The following is a 19547-nucleotide window of genomic DNA, read 5'->3' on the forward strand; positions in this document are numbered from 1 at the left end:
TCTCCAAGCACAGCGCTCTTTGCAACGACAGCTCCATTCCAGGTACGTCCAGGTACATCGTCCCGAGATGTTGGGCCCCATCCCTCCCCTTAGCTTCTCAGAACTACCTGACTTGGCTACGTGACTCAGATTGTGAGGTGTCCATCAAGATCTATGGCATTCTCTTACAAATCAACTCAGGGCGAGCATGCTGTGGTTCTTCAAGCGGAAATCGCAGCCCCCCTGCGAAACCCCCTGGTTTGTCAGCCCCTACTTCATTGTACCCAGGAAGGTTGGTCGACTCATATCAATCTTAAAACTGAGGTTTTTTGAATCTGTCCCTTTTTCAAGCTACTGTTCAAATGTTAACCCTTGAACACACATCCTTTGTGTGTCAGGGTTTAAGATTGGTTTGTGGCGTTGGACCTGAAGGACGTGTACTGTCATGTCTTGATCCTTCCAAGACTCTGTCTTTGAGGTCGGGCTCATCAGTACAAGGTTCCCCCTGCCACCTTTCCCTATCGCCCCGCACCTATACGAAAGTCACAGAGGTTGCCCTTGCCTCCTCGGCGAAGTGGGCATATGCATTCTCAGTTATCTCTGTGACTGGCTGTCCTAGCACACTCACGAGGTTCAGTTTGCACTCTCTGGGATGTGGTTCTCAACCACCTGGCTCGATTGGGACTTCAGGTCATTTGGAAAAAGAGTAAACTCTCCTCAGTACGGGGTTTCTCTTTTCTCTGTGTGGACTCGGTTACTGTTCTTCACGTCTTGCCTAAGACTGTGCATAGTCAGTGCTGTAGTGCGTGAGAGCACTCTGGTTCAGTACAGTGGCCCCCTTCATGTACCAGGGCTTCTGGGACATTTGGCATCCTCAGCCGCGGTCACGTTGCTGGACCCGACGCTTATGGAACCGCTGTAACACTGACTTCATATCGAGTCCAGAGATGGGTGTGGCATCCAGGCTCACATCGTGTGTACATCGCACTTTGTGTTGCAAACCTTCAGCCCTTGGGGACACATTGGTTCTGCATGCAAGCGTGCCCCTGGGACAAGTGTCTAGACACACTGTGTCTCAACAGTTGCTTCCAAGTCAAGCTGGGGCGCCATGTGCAACGGGTATGCAGCCTCAGGGTCCGGTTAGGTCCTCAGCTGCTTGGGCATTCAATTGCCTGGAGTTGTTGACAATGCTTTGGGCCCTGAAGAGGTTTCAGCCTTTGTTTAGTGCGAGCATGTGTTGGTCTGCACTGACAACACAGCGACTGTGGCGTACATTGACCACCAGGATGGTGTACGCTACTTTCGCATGTCACAACTCACCCACCATCTCCTCCTCTGGTGCCAGCACAGACTCAAGCTTCTGGCCAGGCACCAAAAGAGTAGATATGTTGCCTCACCAGAATCCACTCATTACCAGTGGTGGTACGGCCTGACCGAGGATTCCATCAGTTCAGATCCATTGGCACTCAGCTGACCGTGTGGCTTATTCCCCAGTGAGCCTTATTGCACATACACGGTGCAATGCCTGGAAGGACTTGGAACAGATTCTCTTGGTAGCCCTGTTCAGCCCAACGGAACTTGGTTCTCGGAGCTCGTGCTCCTACCATCGTAGGAGGAGGCCTGGATAGGCATCTTTCTGCTTCTACACTGAGGTCCATGTACAGCTACCATGACTTAGTAGAAGGCAGATCGGTGGGGCATGATTTGTTATCAGATTCCTTAGAGGTGCCCGGAAGTTGAACCCTCCCTGGTTGCACCACATCCCGTCTTGGTCTGTCTGTGGTCTTTCTGGCCTACAGAAAGATCCATTGAGCCCTTCAGTCGGTTGGTTCTGTGCCCTCTCCACGGAGACGGCCTCCCCGATTGCGCTCACTTCTGTTAAGAGCAGGAAATCTTCAAGCCCTCTCCGTCAACATTCGTGCCTGGAATTCGGGCCGGTAAACTCTTACGTTGTTCTGAGAACCCGGCCTGAATACGTGCCAACGGTAACCACCACTCCCTTCAGAGATCAGGTGGTGACCCTGCAAGCAATTCCTTCCCAGGAAGATGCCCCCAACCTGACCTTATTATGCCCGATCCATGTCCTACGCATTTACCTTGAATGCTCTCAGCACTTCAGATGTTCCGGTCAGCTCTTTGTCTGTTATGGAGGACAGAAGAAGGGGAAGGCTGTCTCCAAACAAAGGTTTTCCCACAGGCTTGTGGATGCAATCCATACGGCCTACCAAGCCAGAGGCTTGCCCTGCCTGCTGGGAGTGAGAACTCACTCGACCAGGGGCATTGCTGCCTCGGCAGCTCTTGCGAATGGGGCCTCGTTAACTGACATCTACAGAGCTGCAGGTTGGGCTACACCTAATACACTCGCCAGATTTACAACCTGCATATGAAACCAGTATCTGCTAGAGTATTGAATGCAAGCCCTTTGACTCAGCACTCTGGTTTGGTGTAGTGCTTGCTTAAGCACTTCCCCTCATGATGATTACGCTTCTCTAGTTTCAGTAAGATTCCTGGCATGAACCCTGAACATCCTCTCCATCACTTTGCACTTCTCACAGCTGGATTTAGTGGAGGAACTTGCTACAAATATCCAACACAAGGTAAGATTACTTTGCTATTTCTTGGTTGGATGTGTACCCCATACACACGTGGACAAAATTGTTGGTACCCTTCGGTCAATGAAAGAAAAACTCACGATGGTCACAGAAATAACTTTAATCTGACAGAAGTAATAATAAATAAAAATTCTATGAATGTTAACCAATAAAAGTCAGACATTGCTGGGGCTGATTTGCTGCATCTGGCACAGGGTGTCTTGAATCTGTGCAGGGTACAATGAAATCTCAAGACTATCAAGGGATTCTAGAGAGAAATGTGCTGGCCAGTGTCAGAAAGCTTTGTCTCAGTCATAGGTCATGGGTCTTGCAACAGGACAATGACCCAAAACAAACAGCTAAAAACACCCAAGAATGGCTAAGAGGAAAAAATTGGACTATTCTAAAGTGGCCTTCTATGAGCCCTGACCTCAATCCTATAGAGCATCTTTGCAAGGAGCTGAAACATGCCATCTGGAAAAGGTGCCCTTCAAACTGGAAACAACTGGAGCGGTTTGCTCATGAGGAGTGGGCCAAAGTACCTGCTGAGAGGTGCAGAAGTCCCATTGATAGTTACAGGAATCGTTTGATTGCAGTGATTGCCTCAAAAGATTGTGTAACAAAATATTAAGTTAACCATCATTTTTGTCTAGGCCTGTTTCACGAGTTTATTTATTTATTTTTTTAATAATTCAGTTGAAGCATGGTTGAAAAGCAATGTCTGACTTTTTAATTGGTTAACATTCATAGAATTTTTATTTATTATTACTTTTGTCAGATTAAAGTTATTTCTGTGACCATTGTGAGTTTTTCTTTCATTGACTGAGAGGTACCAACAATTTTGTCCACGTGTGTAACGTCTCGGTTAGGTATGGTAACCCTTGTTCCCTAATGGAGGGAACAGAGACGTTGTGTCCTCTATGCCACAACTCTCTACTGCCTCTGAGTGAGTTGAGATGCTTCGACTATTCAGAACAGAATGAGTGAGCAGAGCATGCACTGCCTTATTTATACCCGGATGTCCGGGGCATGGCCAGCTATGCAAATCTGCACACCCAATTTCATTGGCCTTTTCTCAAACTATAAAAGGTGTTTGGGCTCCCAAGGGTGACCCCTAGTGTTGTACATTTGACACAACATCTCCGTTCCCTCCATCAGGGAACGAGGGTTACCATACGTAACCGAGATGATTTATAAGTTGTTTTTGTAGGCTGGTCATTGTTTAACCGTGAGCACCAGAAGTGTGACTTTGTTCCATTTTAAACAAAATAAAAGCATTTCAAAGCAAACTTACTGACAAAACAGCATCTGAGAGCCACGGCAAAACACTGATGTGAGAAAGACAGTGATGATGTACCTTTAGTTATGTGATCCTCAGAGTGTGTGGTGTGGACTGAAATCACTGTTGTGATTGTTTTATCTTGAGCTGTAAAGATGAATGTTGGTTCAGATACATATATAATATGACAGTAATATTTTAATTAGGGACTCTTCCATAATGAATTAATGAGATCACCTCACCTGAACTCTTGACAGTATATGTGACTGAGGTCTTGACTTGATTTCTGTGAGTAACTTCACATCTCCACTCCCTGTTGTCATCTTCATTCAGGAGTGTTGTAGTCAGAGTGCTGATACAGTGTCCTCGAGCTGATTTCTGATATCTGGTGCCTGAAACTATCAGTTTAACACCAGCCTGATTCAACCAGAACAGCTGAATTCCCTCAGAACGGATCCAATCATCACAAGAGACTCCAGCATATGAATATGAATACAACTGACAGGAGAGAGTCACAGAGCTGCCTGCACTGATCTCAGTCTGTGAGGATGATGAAGAGACTGAAACACAAAATAACACACAAATCACACAACTTTCAATCATTATGAGAGTTTAAAAGAAGAATTAAGATTAAGAATTAAATTGACCACATAATCATAAAATTACCATGAAGAACATGCAGATAAACAGGTGCATCAGTTCCTTGTTGTTTGTCATTCACATATTGTCGGCAGCTGTAAAATCCATAATCTTCTTTTGTGATGTTCTTGATGTTCAGAGAGCAGTCAGACCCCAGACTCAGTCTCTCATGTCTCTCAATGTCTTTCTTCTTTATCCCTCCAGCAATTAGTTCAACTGCTGCTGAATGTCTGAATCTGTTATAGATCCAATATGTTGATTTGCAGTCATGAAGAGCATTATTACAGGGCAGATGGACATTTTCACCAGAACTGATGAACACTTGAGCATCATCCACTCCACTGGTACCTGAAACACATGAACATTTGAGTGGTCATTATGATATATCTATATGATTTTTTCATATATACATTTTATATAAACTTTTGTATGCAGATATATATTTCGAACTCTTTCACAGGAGTTTAAAGAGCATGTAGAAATGCGTTTACCTGTGAGAAGTGAAGAGAGAATGATCAGTCCCAGCAGACACAAATGACACTTATCAGCCATTTTCTCTTTCTGTCAGTCTTCCTCTTCATTATATGCTCACAACTCTTTTTTTAAATACGGTCTACACTTCCTGTGTTTGTTCACTTCCTCTGTTCTGATTGGCTGAGTGTTTAAATTCTGCTGTGTTGATATATAGATACACTGTACCAGTCATAATGGAGAAGTGTTGCTTCATTTCCTGTAAATATTCTCTTGAATATATATATATATATATATATTATTACTAATATGTATTTTTCACTCATGTTTAAATGTAATCTCCAGCACACTTATACTGTAATAGGAACAATCCATCAAGATCAGCTTGTGGTTGATGTTCAAGAGCACAATGTTAACAGCTCAGGGAGTTTTAACTTACAGTCAATTTATGAACATAAGACTTTGACACGGATTTGAAAAATGTTCTTCACAAGTTCTACCAGAAAGACTCCAGTATTATGTCATTAGTTACTTATAGATCTAGCCAATCATCACTCGACACATGGAGTACATAAGTTCTGTTCTCAGTCTTTATTGTGTTTACAGATAATGACACAGGTGTGTCTCTACATGAGTGTCAAAAATATAATGAAAAATAATATTAGCTTTTTTTGGTCTCAAACCAAGAACCTACTTTTGAAAACCTACTCAAAATCCCCCTAGACTCCTCAATTTCATAGAGATCATCATCTTCAAACCATGTCAGCACAAAATGATGGATTTCTTGTTGATAAACCAAACCATGATTGTTTAAAACATGAACAAATTCGATGGTGAAAATGTATTGGTTTTCACATATTGACACAATATCTTGATAAAGGAAGAAAAACAAAGGAACATAAAAAACAAAAAACAACAACAACAACAACAACAACAAAAAAAAAAAACACAAGCCAACATGCTGTAAACATGAGACACACATAATCAACAGACACATATCAGCATTAAGTCAAACATGTTATTCACTGATGTCTTTAAGAGTCCAGAATAGTGACATCAGACATCAAGTTTCCATTAATGCACACTGGAACTGGATTGGATTGGAGCCTTTAAGTGTCTCAAAGTTTTTGCAACTATTTGAGATGTTTGCACTATACTAATTTTAATCATATCAACACACAAACACACACATTATTTTTCCTCTCAATACTAATGGTCATCTTTTGTCTGTGGAAACTCACTTAGTTTGACCACACTGATTTAACCCACACATTTCTGAGATCATTTCTGGATCCAGTTTAGATAGCTGTGAATTCTCAGATGTCAGTTCCTCTTCTTTCTTTAAATGAGTTTCTGCAACTGAAACTCAGCTTCATTCTTTCATATCAATGTTTGTTGCAAACCATTTACAAATTCACTGTCTCATTTGTGCAGTGTACCTAAAGTTTTTTTTTTTGGGTGGAGAGGTGGATGACCCTGCAGGTCTTACGCCTGTGTGTTGTTGTTTTTGTTTTTTGTTTTTTTTTTCATAGGAGAGATGCCTCAGCTGTCAATGCTGATTCTGACAACACTGTCCTCTATGAGGCAAGATGCATGAATGAGGAAATTGAAAGTTTCCACATGTTCAAGGCTGTAAATACTTCACCCAACGGTTGTGTGTATCACTGTACAACACCCTTAGCAACCACCCTAGCAACATAAACAATCAATAATATAGTATCAACACTGTTCCATGTATTATGTATTTCGATAGAATTAACTGCTTGTTGTTTATTTAATGAAATATGAGTGAACCCTGCTGGTGTTGTGTTGCATCATTCATCTTTAATTTTGAGACCACTCTGCTTCATGTCATGCCTAACAACCCCTTCATCCATGATTTATTCACAATACAGCATGGCCTCCAGTACCTTATCACTTATTAGAGTATTATGAGAGAGATGGACTGGGCAAGTGTGATTAACAGCATCTGACACAGCATTCATTCTGCAGCTCAATTTCATATTCACAATAAAACTGTTATGATCTGGTCAGTGAGCTGCGGACCGCTCACCACCAGACGTCGCTCTTGCGTTTTTGTAACGCACGGACTGCCACAGTACACCCCGGACTACACTCCCCATCAGCCATTGCACTTCCCCCCCCGTCCAATCAGAGACTGTATAAATACCCCGGGCTTCCTGTCACTCCTCGCCGAGTATTGAATTGTTTCTCATTCTTACAAAGCGTTTCTCCTAGTTTTCCCCGTGTCTAGTTTCCTTGTTTACCTCGTTGTTTTGATCTCTCGCTTGTCTGACCACTCTCTTGCCTAGCCCCTCTCGGATAACGTTCGCCGCTGATTTGACCCTCGCCTGTTTAAGGATTATTCTTGTCTCGCCGTCCATACACCTGTCTGCCATTGATTTACCCTGTCTGCCTGACCATGTCTTTGTCACGTCCCTTTAATAAAAGCTCGCATATGGATCCGCTCGCATCTCGTCTCATTCACCCCGTTACAGAATACTCGGCCAACACAGGATCCAGCAGCTTCACCCCCGGACAATCAGCCGATACGGACACAGACAGAATTCTCTCCCGGATCAAACAGAAGACACACACACTCGAACAGTATATCCGTGAGTTTATTGCAATTTCGAATTATTCCACTCTCCCGGACTGTATAAAGATTGAGGTGTTTTGTGACGGCGTGAACCAGCCCCTCCGTGCGCGACTGAGACGCCAGGGTCCGCGCTCGTCGTTGGAGGCGTTCCTGAACTTTGCATTATTGTGTGTGGGTTCGCTGTGCACTGTGGGGGTCGCGGAGAGGGAACGCGACAACGCGGAAATGGCGACCGCGCGTCCCACTCGCAAACTAGCGGTCTTGCCGGATCACGACGCCACAAACAAGTTTGCCGCCTGGATCGCTCGAGAAATGGCGGCCGTGTCGGAGCGCGCTCATGCTATGGCGGCGTCAGCAGAGCCCGCGCACAAGATGGCGGCCGCGCCGGAGCGCGTTAACGCTGTAGCGGCGACAGCGGTGCCCGTTCACAAAATGGCGGCCGCGTCGGAACGCGTCCACACAATGGCGGTGACTGCAGAGCCCGTTCACAAGATGGAGGCGAAAACAGAGCTCCTTCATGTCACAGCTGCCACTCAAGAGCCATTTAAAGGTACAGTTACATTTCCTGAGTCAAGTCAAGTTTCCAAGTCAAGTCAGATTGCAACCGTGTTTCCTGCGTCATGTCAAGTTACAGCCACCTTTCCTGAGCCACTGCACAAGATGGCTGCCACGCCAGAGCCACTGCACAAAATGGCTGCCACGCCAAAGCCTCCGCCCGCTAAAGCCCCGTCAGTCAGGCCGGCGCCCGCTAACGCCACGTCAGCCAAACCACAGCCTGCTCAGGACATCTCCGTCAAGTCACAGCCTGTTCACGCCATGTCTTCTGCTCCTGAGTCTACACCCATCATGGCCGCCCTCCCTGAAGCGGTTCCCGAGTCAAGCAAAGTCACAGCCGTGGTTCCTGAGTCAAGTCACGTCCCGCCTGACATCCCAAGATCGCGGCCTATCATGATGGCACATGTGCTGGATTCACCCCTGATGGCTGTACGGGCAGCTAAAATGGCGCTCCTTCACGTCACGGCTGCTACCCCAGGGTCAAGTCAAGCTTCCAAGTCCGGTCAAACAACAGAGTCAAGTCAAACCAAAGCTCTTGTTCTCCACGAGTCAAGCCAAGTCACAGCTGTTCCTCATGAGTTAAGTCACGTTACAGCTGTCGTCCCTGAGCCAAGTCACGTCACAGCTGTCGTCCCTGAGCCAAGTCACGTTACAGCTGTTATTCCTGAAGCAAGCCAGGCCTCTGCAGATCCTCGTGAGTCAAGCCTAGTTGTCAGGTCCTGTCATAATGCAGCTTCCGTCTCCAGTCAAGCTTCAGCGTCCCCGTCAAGCTTCAGCGTCCCGTCAAGCTTCAGCGTCCAGTCAAGCTCCCAAGTCCAGTCAAGCTTCCAAGTCCAGTCAAGCTTCCAAGTCCAGTCAAGCTTCCAAGTCCAGTCAAGCTTCCAAGTCCAGTCAAGCTTCCAAGTCGAGCAATGTCAAGGCGGCTGTTCCAGACTCAGGCCACGCCCCGCCTGACGGCCCAGACTCAAGCCACGCCCCGCCTGACGGCCCAGACTCAAGCCACGTCTCGTCTGGCCACCCAGAGCCTTACCATGACCCGTCTGACGGCCCAGAGTCAGGTCATGCCCAGTCCCCAAGTCAAGTCACACCAGACCCCAAGTCATGTCACATCTCGTCTGACATCCCAAGACCACAGCCTATCGGGATAGCCAGCGCCCTGGACCCACCACAACCTCCCGCTGCTGCTCTACCCTTAATGGCTATTGCCATCTGGTGTGTGTGGGCTGCACATTGTGCTTCTGGGGTCACGTCTGCTCCCAAGCCTGCTCCAGAACTCCTGTCCAAGCACAAGCCTACTCCAGAGCCCCCGCCAGTTGGAGAGGCCGCGCCAATGCCTCCTGAGGTGTCAGCTTCGGCTGTGGATCCTCCCGTGGAGGCGGCGTCCCCCTACAGACTCTCTGCCTCTCCCCATATTCTCTCTACCTCCCCTGTCTCTGCTGTTTCCAGGTCCCAGGCCATAACGCGGTTTCCTGCTCCGCCCCAGCTCCCGTCTGGTCACAAGCCTGCTCCAGAGCTCCCGTCCGGTCACAAGCCTGCTCCAGAGCTCCCGTCCGGTCACAAGCCTGCTCCAGAGCTCCCGTCCGGTCACAAGCCTGCTCCAGAGCTCCCGCTGGGTCACAAGCCAGCTCCAGAGTTTTCGCCTGGTCACAAGCCTGTTCCAGAGTGCCACTTGGTCGGAGAAGCTGCGCCAATACCTCCAGAGGTGTCAGCCATGGCTGTGGATCCTCCCTTGGAGGTGGCGTCCCCTACAAGCTCTCTGCTTCTCTCCCTTCTCTGTTTGTCTCCTCTGTCTCTGCTTTCCCCAGGTCCCAGATCGTAAAGCGGGGTCCTGTTCCGCCCGGAGGGCCGCTGCGCCTCCTGTTCCGCCCGGAGGGCCGCTGCGCCTCCTGTTCCGCCCCGGAGGGCCGCTGCGCCTCCTGTTCCGCCCTGGAGGATCGCCCCGCCTCCTGTTCCGCCTCGGAGGGCTCGGGCGTCGCCTGTCCCGCCTCCGGTTCCGCCCTGGAGGGCTCCTGCGCCTCCTGCTCTCCCTCCGGCTCCGCCCTGGAGGGCTCCTGCGCCTCCGGCTCCGCCCTGGAGGGCTCCTGCACCCCCTGCTCTGCCTCCGGCTCCGCCCTGGAGGGCTCCTGCGCCTTCTGCTCTGCTTCCTGCTCTGCCTCCGGCTCCGCCCTGGAGGGTGCCTGCGCCTCACGCTCTGCCTCCGGCTCCACCCTGGAGGGCTCTTGTGTCGCCCGTCCCGCCTCCGGCTCCACCCTGGAGGGCTCTTGTGTCGCCCGTCCCGCCTCCGGCTCCGCCCTGGAGGGTTCCTGCTCTGCCGGTCCTGCCTCAATCACCGGGTCCTCCGCAGGGACCTGGCCCTCCGGCCCTTGCTCTGTCTAACCCCCGCCCCACCGCTCCCTTGGACTGTGGTTTGTTTGGAGCGTCTGGAAGCCGCTCTTTGGGGGGGGGCTATGTTATGATCTGGTCAGTGAGCTGCGGACCGCTCACCACCAGACGTCGCTCTTGCGTTTTTGTAACGCACGGACTGCCACACTACACCCCGGACTACACTCCCCATCAGCCATTGCACTTCCCCCCCGTCCAATCAGAGACTGTATAAATACCCCGGGCTTCCTGTCACTCCTCGCCGAGTATTGAATTGTTTCTCATTCTTACAAAGCGTTTCTCCTAGTTTTCCCCGTGTCTAGTTTCCTTGTTTACCTCGTTGTTTTGATCTCTCGCTTGTCTGACCACTCTCTTGCCTAGCCCCTCTCGGATAACGTTCGCCGCTGATTTGACCCTCGCCTGTTTAAGGATTATTCTTGTCTCGCCGTCCATACACCTGTCTGCCATTGATTTACCCTGTCTGCCTGACCATGTCTTTGTCACGTCCCTTTAATAAAAGCTCGCATATGGATCCGCTCGCATCTCGTCTCATTCACCCCGTTACAAAAACATTAGTTTGAATGTCCACTGTGATCTCTGTCATAACGTTAATTTCCTTTCATCTGTTAAGGTTGATTTCTGATGACAGCGCTGCTCAGTGCATTTGTTGGCTGCATCTTACAAGCTTTTGTTGAAAGTAAAGACAACATCCTTGTTTACAACTCTGTTTCAGTCTCTTTCAAAATAAAAGCCTGTACTGCTGATTAACCCATAAAAACAGTCTCTTGTCGCCTTCTAATGGCGGACTAACTAAAATTACCATCACGGACACACACACCGATTATCAACACTATACACTATTATTAAAGCTGCAGTCCATACGTTTTGCATCTCTGTTTGAATTTGCTTGCAAATTATATTTTTTATGTGGGTTGTGCATCAGGATAAAATGGAAATAAATAGCATTTAAAGTTTTATAAATCACTGATACGTCCTGAACAGCTTTGTGAAAAAAAAAAAAAATAGCATAATCCAACAAACTTTAGTCTTTAGTCACACATTAAGACCTTCATTCACATCACATTTCTATGATACAAACTGCAAGTGAGTTAAATATTTGTTAAAAGAATTGCGAAAACTCACCAGCTCCAGCTATATTTATTTATTTATTTATTTATTCATTTATTACAAATCACCCAAAAGAATAAGAGCAGGAAGGAGAACAGATAATGCAGCAATGGGTGGATCTGCCCTCAGTTCACAGGTCAGATAGGGTCGGACTTCAACAGTGTTCCAGACATTATTTACACACAGGAGGTGGGAAAAATCTGAATTTTGAGTTACCTGGAATACAGCATTAAATAATAAATAAATAAATAAATACATACATACATGCATGCATACATGCATACATAAAAAAAATACAATAAAATAAATCAATTCTTCTCAATTTGAGCCTGATGAATCTTGACATTGTCAATCTGGAATATGGAAATGGGTACAATGTTGAACAACATGCCAGAAACATATTAATAACTACAATAACGATCTAATCCCAGAATGGAACTGGAAAATATGTGGATGTCTGTTCAAAAGTCTCCAAAGGGAAATACATATTAGTCACATGGTTTTTTTATTGATGTGTCAATCAAATTTGACCTTTAATTTTGAGAACTTCAAGGTGTTGGTGATATAATGGCACACAGTACAGGTAGGGGTTGAGTTTAACTAATGAAATATGTTAACTAGATATATTAGTAGCATGTTAAATGTGTCTTTTGTGATCCATCATAAGCTAAAAATGAGGTAAATTATTGTTGTGCTTAAATTATACATTGGTTAGAATGTTTGCACAATACATTGGTTGCATTTTAGTTGTTTTTTCAAAAGAAAAAAACAACTAAAATGCAAAACACATTTTTAATAAATGAAACTAATAATATAAAAATATAAAAGAACCATAAAATCCCATCTCTTTCTGTCATTATATATAAAAATATAAATTGTAATAAATATAACATATTAATATCCATGCTGTGTACAATCCGCAGACGGTGCCATTTATTAATTGTTATTTGGTTTTGTTCTTTTTGTGTGTGTGTGTGTAAAGAATGCATAAAGGCTCACTGATATTGGCTGAACAGGCTTCTTTTAGTAGTTGAGTGTGAAGAATGAATTAAGACAAAATGCAGTGATTTATCTGTTCTGGTAAGCAGAGTCTGTGATCCGTGAATGAAGTCAAAGTCCCTTTGAAGGTAATTAAATTCAATCAGCAGGCATCGTATCATTCTATCACTATTTTCAGTCACACAATGACACCCATCTCATTAAATGCAAAAAAAACAAAAAAAAAAAAAAAGGCTCAGTATAGAGTTTTTACCAACCTTTATAGTTGCCTTTTTTTTTTCTTTTCAGCTCAACTTTCACAGAATTGTATGCACAGGATAGAAGGATAGCATATGCATATGAATTCTTCAAAAATGAAAAGTAGATGGCATCTCTGTAGACAGGATATGAAACAATCATTGAATTAAAGCCTTGTTTACACCAGAAGATCCAAGTAAATATAAAAGTTATTCACAAAGCATCCCAACCCTATAAAGAGCTCTTAAGGTCAAAAAGAGTTAGGAGTAGGGAGGATGACTTTTAAGAGACCTATAGTTTTTAGCAGAAGAGAAAATGACAGAATGCAGAGAAAGAAGAAATGTGTTGCACACATACAGATTAGATTGTGCAGTGATTATGTTTGTGACCTGAAAACATCTCTGATAAACTGCAGAAATGCCCTTGTGACAGAAAAAAAAAAAAAAAAAAGTATGTGTGTGTCTGTGTGCGATTTAGGTAAAACAGGAAAAATAGGCCTGTAATTTCAAAGTGAAGACAGAACCTATTTAAAAGCACTGTTATTTTTCATTTTGATGGAGACCAACCAATCACAATCTTCAAAAGGTGTCATACTTAGCAACTGGGTCAGCCCTGTCTCCTCACTAAGACTTTTGTCTTTTCCTCACTCAGAGTTGCTTTCAGATTGGTCCTGAATCACTCTTAAACTAAAACTTTGGAGCTCTCTGAGAGGATTCTGAGATGCTTTAAGAATACGAGGCCTGGTATTAAGATGCATTTTTGTCAGTCTGATCCCAAGTGGATGATGCAGAATACAGGTGTAAATTATATGCAAAACGTTTCGAGTTTGCTTATTTTATACTTTCAGAGGTAGTTGAAAATGCATTCAAATGGATTGCTTTCAGTGTAAAATGGATTGAAGGGGCATTGAAGATGAGCCCAAATTAAAAGAAAGAAAGAAAGAAAGATTAAATTTGCCAGTTCAGCCAGTAAGTATAAATTAACCATTTGTTTTGGATGTCTCTTTTTGCTTACACTTTATTTTGATAGTCCACTTTAGACATTCTACTTACTGTAAGCAACTTTTCAACTACATGTCAACTAATTCTGCAGACAGATATTAAGCAGACAGTCTACTAATACTCTAATGACTAGTTGACATGCAGTTACAAAGTTACTTACTGTTAGTAGAATGTCTAAAGTGGACTACCAAAATAAAGTGTTACCCTTTCTTTTAATATGTTTTTGTTAATCTAGTTATGAATCACATTGTTGTTATTATTAGGAGAGGAGTCAGAGTGTCTTAATGAAATATTATTTATTTTGTGTGTTTTGCAGTGACCAGAAGTAATTCCATTTCACTTCCACTCAGCAGTAAGTCAAATATATGATTGGACAGAAAAGTGTGAGAGTTTTACAGTTTTTAAGAATTTAAGAATTTGTAATTTACCAGAAAAAAAAAAGTTCTTAATATGCACTGCTGTTAATGCTAAACATCTCACAATACAAAATTCTGTATTTGTGTGTTTGTGAACTCATTTAATTGCTTTTCTTTTATCAGTGTCAGAGGGTGAGAAGCTGGATCTGGTTGTGTGTGGGAGTGACGGGACATTAAAATCCTCCATATCAGAGCAGATCCAGCAGCAGACAGACAGAAGATCAGATGTGGAGCTTCATGGATGTCTGATCAGATTAGTGGAGCTTCCAGCTCTGATTCGTCTCTCAGAGGAGGAATTGATGCATCACACTCTCCACTGTGTGTCTCTCTGTCATCCTGGAGTTCATGTTTTCCTCTTCATTATTGCCGATAATCCACTTAATAATGAAGTCAAAGTAGAAATTGACAAAATTCGAAGGATATTCAGCCCAATAATCAGAAATCACCTCATGGTTCTTATAATCCAGGAAAAGAACAAGACTAGTAAAATGAATACAGTTCCTTCGTCCACTGAGACGTGTCTTCAGACATTTGGGGGTGATCGTTTTGTTTTGGAGAATAGCTCATAGGTTCCAGATCTAGTGAAGAATATGAAGAGCATAGTAAAACAGAACAATAGAAGTTGCTACACGACCTTCATGTACCTTCAGGCGCAAATAGAACTTGAGAGAAACAAGCACATTTCTGAAATAGAGGAACTGAAAAGATCTGTGATGAAAAAACATTTTGGAAGTTCAAAATCGGGGCACCAATGAAGTCATTATATGGAAAAAAATCCTGAAATGTTTTCCTCAAAAAACTATTTCTTTACGACTGAAGAAAGAAAGACATGATCATCTTGGATGACAAGGGGTTGAGTAAATTATTTGTGAATTGTTCTGAAAGTGGACTTCTCCTTTAAAGAACCATCTCTTTCTTACCTCTTTATAATCTGAAGAACCTTCTTTCGCCACAAAGAACCTTTTGTGAAACAGAAAGGTTCTTCAGATGTTAAAGGTTCTTTATGAAACCAATTAAACAAAAAAAAAAAAAAATGGAATGGAGTCCCTTCACAATTCCAATACCAAAGTAGACAGTGATTTCTGTTTTCTGTTTTTGTTATCAGGTGAGGCACACTGTGATCTTGTGAGGATTGTGCTGTTGGCAAAAACAGGTGCTGGGAAGAGTGCAACGGGAAAAACAATATTGAGAAAAAAAGCTTCCAAATCATGAATGACTTCACGCTCAGTGACCAGAGACTGTCAGAAAGACACATCTGAGCTCAACAGAAGGCGCATAACTGTGATCGACACTCCAGGCCTATTTGATACTGGAGTTGATAATGTTGAGATCAGGAAGGAGATTGTAAAGTGCATCTCAATGGTGTCTCCTGGTCCACATGTGTTTCTGCTGGTGATTCAACTGGGACGATTCACCAATGAGGAGAAAGAAGCGGTGAAGTAGGAATCCAGAATATACACCATAGTGCTGTTCACCAGAGGAGACGATTTTAGAGGAACAACAATTCAAGATTTTATTGAAGATGATGATAGTTTACAGTACCTCATCCAGCAGTGTGGAAAGAGATACCATGTGTTCAATAACATCGAGACTGAAGATCAGACGCAGGTTTCTGAGCTGCTGGATAAGATTGACTGTATGGTGGCAGTAAATAAAGGGAGTTTCTTCACCAACAACATGTTCCAGCAGGTGGAGAAGAACATCAAAGAGGAACAAGAGAAAATACTGGAAGAGAAAGAAAAGAGATTAAGAGAATAGAAGAAGAGCTGACAGCCAAATATGAAGCAGAAATAGAACAAATGAAGAAAGAAAATGAGAGGGAAAGACCAAAGATGCAGAGTGAACTGAGAAAACGAGAGGAGGAATTCAAAGAGACAAAAGGAGATCAAGAAAGAAACAAATAAGAATCTACGCAAAAAGCTGCAGAGGAAACTGGAGGAGAAACAGTCAGAGTTTGAAGAGGAGAATAAAGGAAAAGAAAAGGCTTTAGCAGAACAACTACAGAACTACATTAAATACATGGAGAAACAACATGAGAAAGAAATCCAAAAACTACAAGAGAGAATTCAATATGAATCGAGAATACGAGCAGAATGTGAATATATGGTAAAGCTTGAGAAAAAAGTTTCACAAGAAACTAGAGAAAAACATGAACCAGGAAAGGCCAAAGCTTTACAAAAAGCTGAAGACAGACATGAGAGAGAAAAAGCCAAAGCTGTACAAGAAGCTGAAGAAAAACACAAGAAAGCAAAGGCTAAAGTACCTTACAGATCAAAGCGAGCTCGTGACTGGAGCTTCTATGTTCCTGTTTTTGGAGGAGCTGCTGGAGGAGCTGTTGCTGGTATTGAAGATACTGCACATTGGATTACCAGAAAACAAACAGCAAGCTCAAAATCAAGCTGAAGGGGCAATGCAGGTAAAGATAATGTAAAGACTTCTTTAACGACAAGAAAAGATGATGAAGTTGTTGTGGAAAAACTAATAAAGAATAGCACTGACAGCAGCAATCACTGTCTCTTCCACTCTTTACAGTTTATAGGTTGTCTAACTCAGAAACTCAGGTATCAAAATTATTTGAGTTTTCCAGTAGTAAATACAACTTGAGAGGCCGTTCATGTTCATTTTCCAATTAGAAAACTTAATTAATAATTCCGATTGAAGGCATGTAAAACGTTTTTATTTTTACAGTATTTTCTTTTGTTTGTCTTTGTTTTTGTGGCACCTGGTTGGAAAGGAGAACAAGGTAGTCAAATTTACTTATGCTCTTGTAGACACACACATTTATAATGTATCTTTTGTCTTTTGTGTGTGTGTGTGTGTGTGTGTGTGTGTTTAATTAATGAGTAGTTTTGTTTATGATAAAGGTTAGTATTAATTTTTCTATACCGTTATAAAAGTAAAGGTGATTTAAAAGGTTCTTCAAGCAATGCCATAGAAGAACTATTTTTGGTTCCACAAAGTACCATTCAGTCAAAGGTTCTTAAAAGAACATCTCTTTCTTACATTTTTATAATCTGAAAAACCTTCTTTCACCACAAAGAACCTTTTGTGAAACAGAAAGGTTCTTCAGATGTTAAAGATCCTTTATGGAACCATTTAGACAAAAAAAGGTTCTTCTATGGCATCGTGAAGCACCTTTAGTTTTAAGAGTGTAATCAATTGTTTTGTTTATTTATATGCAAGTGAATTCATTACAAATTTTAATATTGTTTATTTCATCTGTTCTAGCTCTTACGGTGTTGTGAAGTTACTAAAGACAATAAACAGAGAAAGGAAAACAGTACAACAGTGGATGAGCTAAATCCTTTATTTTCAACCTGGCTGCTACACCGATGTTGGGTTCGTGCATCTCTCATACAGTCCAAAGTTTTCATATTTGCAATGTAACATTTGGATGCTAAACTACTTATGTACTACAAAAATAGCAAAAAAAATCAGTACAAAATAGCAGTGAATCAAACACTGGGAACACGGAGGACAAGGGATAGCCCAATAAGACCACCAGTCTTGGGATACAGGATTTTGTGTACAACATTTGCCAACATTCGAGCCACATTGGGTAACAGTCTAGTCCCCCCCTGAGATGGATCCAGTGGGATCAGGATGGTGTTGGCTGGTGTCCATGGCAGTCGAAGCTTTACAGCCACCAGTGTAAAATAAGTAACTAGTTCAGTCAATGCTTAGTTGGTAAACTAGTGATGTTACGTTCTGTGCCGAAGCTTCGGAGTGTGTTGAGAAATCCTGGAAGCTTTCAGTGAAGTATCGAGGCTTATGTTGTTTTATTGTTTGACAATGATGTCATTGATGACGTTCGAAGTCTCACTTAGATTACACACCTAAATGGTTCAGAAAGAATTTGAATCTTGCAAATTCAGTCCTCTGCCCAGTTAAACCCAGACACTTTCCAGTTTTAGACTAATAATATTGCCCCTCCCATCTATTATTAGCAAAAACTTGATTTACACACATTTGACAGCTCCATTCATTTCAAGCCAATACATTTATTACACAGTTGTGTTATGCAATGAATTTATACCACCAGAAAATATAAATTATATTCATATAAATAAATTAGAATGTGGAAATTGATTTTTTTTTTCTTCACTGTTATTTCTAAGCCTAAACTTGCACAAAATGCAGTGTATCACAGATCGCATCAGGTCATCTGTAATGTATCTACTTGTTCTACTCTCTTTGACCACCAGGTGGTTTTGTGAGCAAATGAAGCCTTGAGAAATGAGCAGAAGGCTTCATCTCTCCACCTCTATGGTAAATGAATATAAAATTAAATAAAAGTGACAAAAAATAATACATTTCTCTCTTTATTGACTTACAACGTGTCCAAAGAAACATGAAGGAGAGAAATAAAGAAGCATCCAGTTGCAAAGCTAAATTGCACTTTATCTTTTATCTTTGTAAATACGTGGAAGATTAACTAGATATTCTAAGCACAATGATAAAGGAAAGTTAAAATAAATATCAGAAATAAATATCAGAGACATGTCTCTCTTAAAAGCGTTATAGTTTGTACATGTAAATATATATACTCACATGCATTTTGTTTACTAAAAGACAGTGAATTAGCTATCACACTTTATGAAATATTCTTAAATATTTATTTTCATTTTTTTCAAAGGAACTCAAGTTAGTTTCAATCTCAACACTGCTGTTCTTGACGATGAACTTGACACATCAATGCGTCATTTCGTGAGGGTGATTCAAAGTTGCACTTGAAGGTGCTGGATCTGAACAAGAACTGTATTTAAGGACACAACTAGTGATGCCTACAGATACAACTTTATAGATTGTGTCAAAGCAGCTTTACAGTGCTAAACAAAAGATTACTGTGTTGGTAAGGCAGGAGGACAATAGTAAACACATTTTTTCAGCTAAAGTCAGTTCATTATTGATCCAGTGATGTCATTGTCGATTTCAGATACAAATAGTGTCTGTGTAATCAAGTCAGCAATACTGCCATAAATTAAGTGTTCTCAACTAAGCAAGCCAAGGACCCAAAACTCCATCGGTGACAGAAATGGAGAAAAAAACCTTGGGAGAAACCACTTTTCTCCAGTGTGAATCTGGAGACATTTTAATTTTTCAGCTTTAGCAAAATGTCTTTTCACACTTGTATGTATCTTCTGATGCACTTTTAAAGCGTGCAGCCATGTAAAACGTTTTCCACATGAAGAGCACATGTGTGGCTTCTCTCCAGTGTGTATTTTCATGTGTTCCTTAAGGTTTCCTTTTAATGTGAAACTCCTCCCGCACTGATCACATTTGTGCGGCTTC

General features: G+C 42.7%; 1 protein-coding gene and 1 pseudogene across 1 annotated transcript; one reads left to right on the plus strand and one right to left on the minus strand.

Annotated features, from left to right (window-relative positions):
• Positions 1 to 2458: 2458 nt before the first annotated feature.
• Positions 2459 to 5075, minus strand: LOC127162786 (uncharacterized). Its single transcript, XM_051105630.1, has 5 exons — positions 4980 to 5075; positions 4516 to 4836; positions 4092 to 4409; positions 3928 to 3996; positions 2459 to 2556 (listed from the first exon to the last, which is right to left on the minus strand). Exons 1-5 carry the CDS (start codon positions 5038 to 5040, stop codon positions 2459 to 2461), a joined length of 867 nt encoding a protein of 288 aa, XP_050961587.1. The 5' UTR covers positions 5041 to 5075.
• Positions 5076 to 12169: 7094 nt separating this feature from the next.
• LOC127162787 (uncharacterized) lies at positions 12170 to 16658 on the plus strand (annotated as a pseudogene).
• Positions 16659 to 19547: the final 2889 nt, after the last annotated feature.

The sequence above is a fragment of the Labeo rohita genome, chromosome 3 (genome assembly GCF_022985175.1).
Source record: "Labeo rohita strain BAU-BD-2019 chromosome 3, IGBB_LRoh.1.0, whole genome shotgun sequence".
NCBI lineage: Eukaryota > Metazoa > Chordata > Actinopteri > Cypriniformes > Cyprinidae > Labeo > Labeo rohita.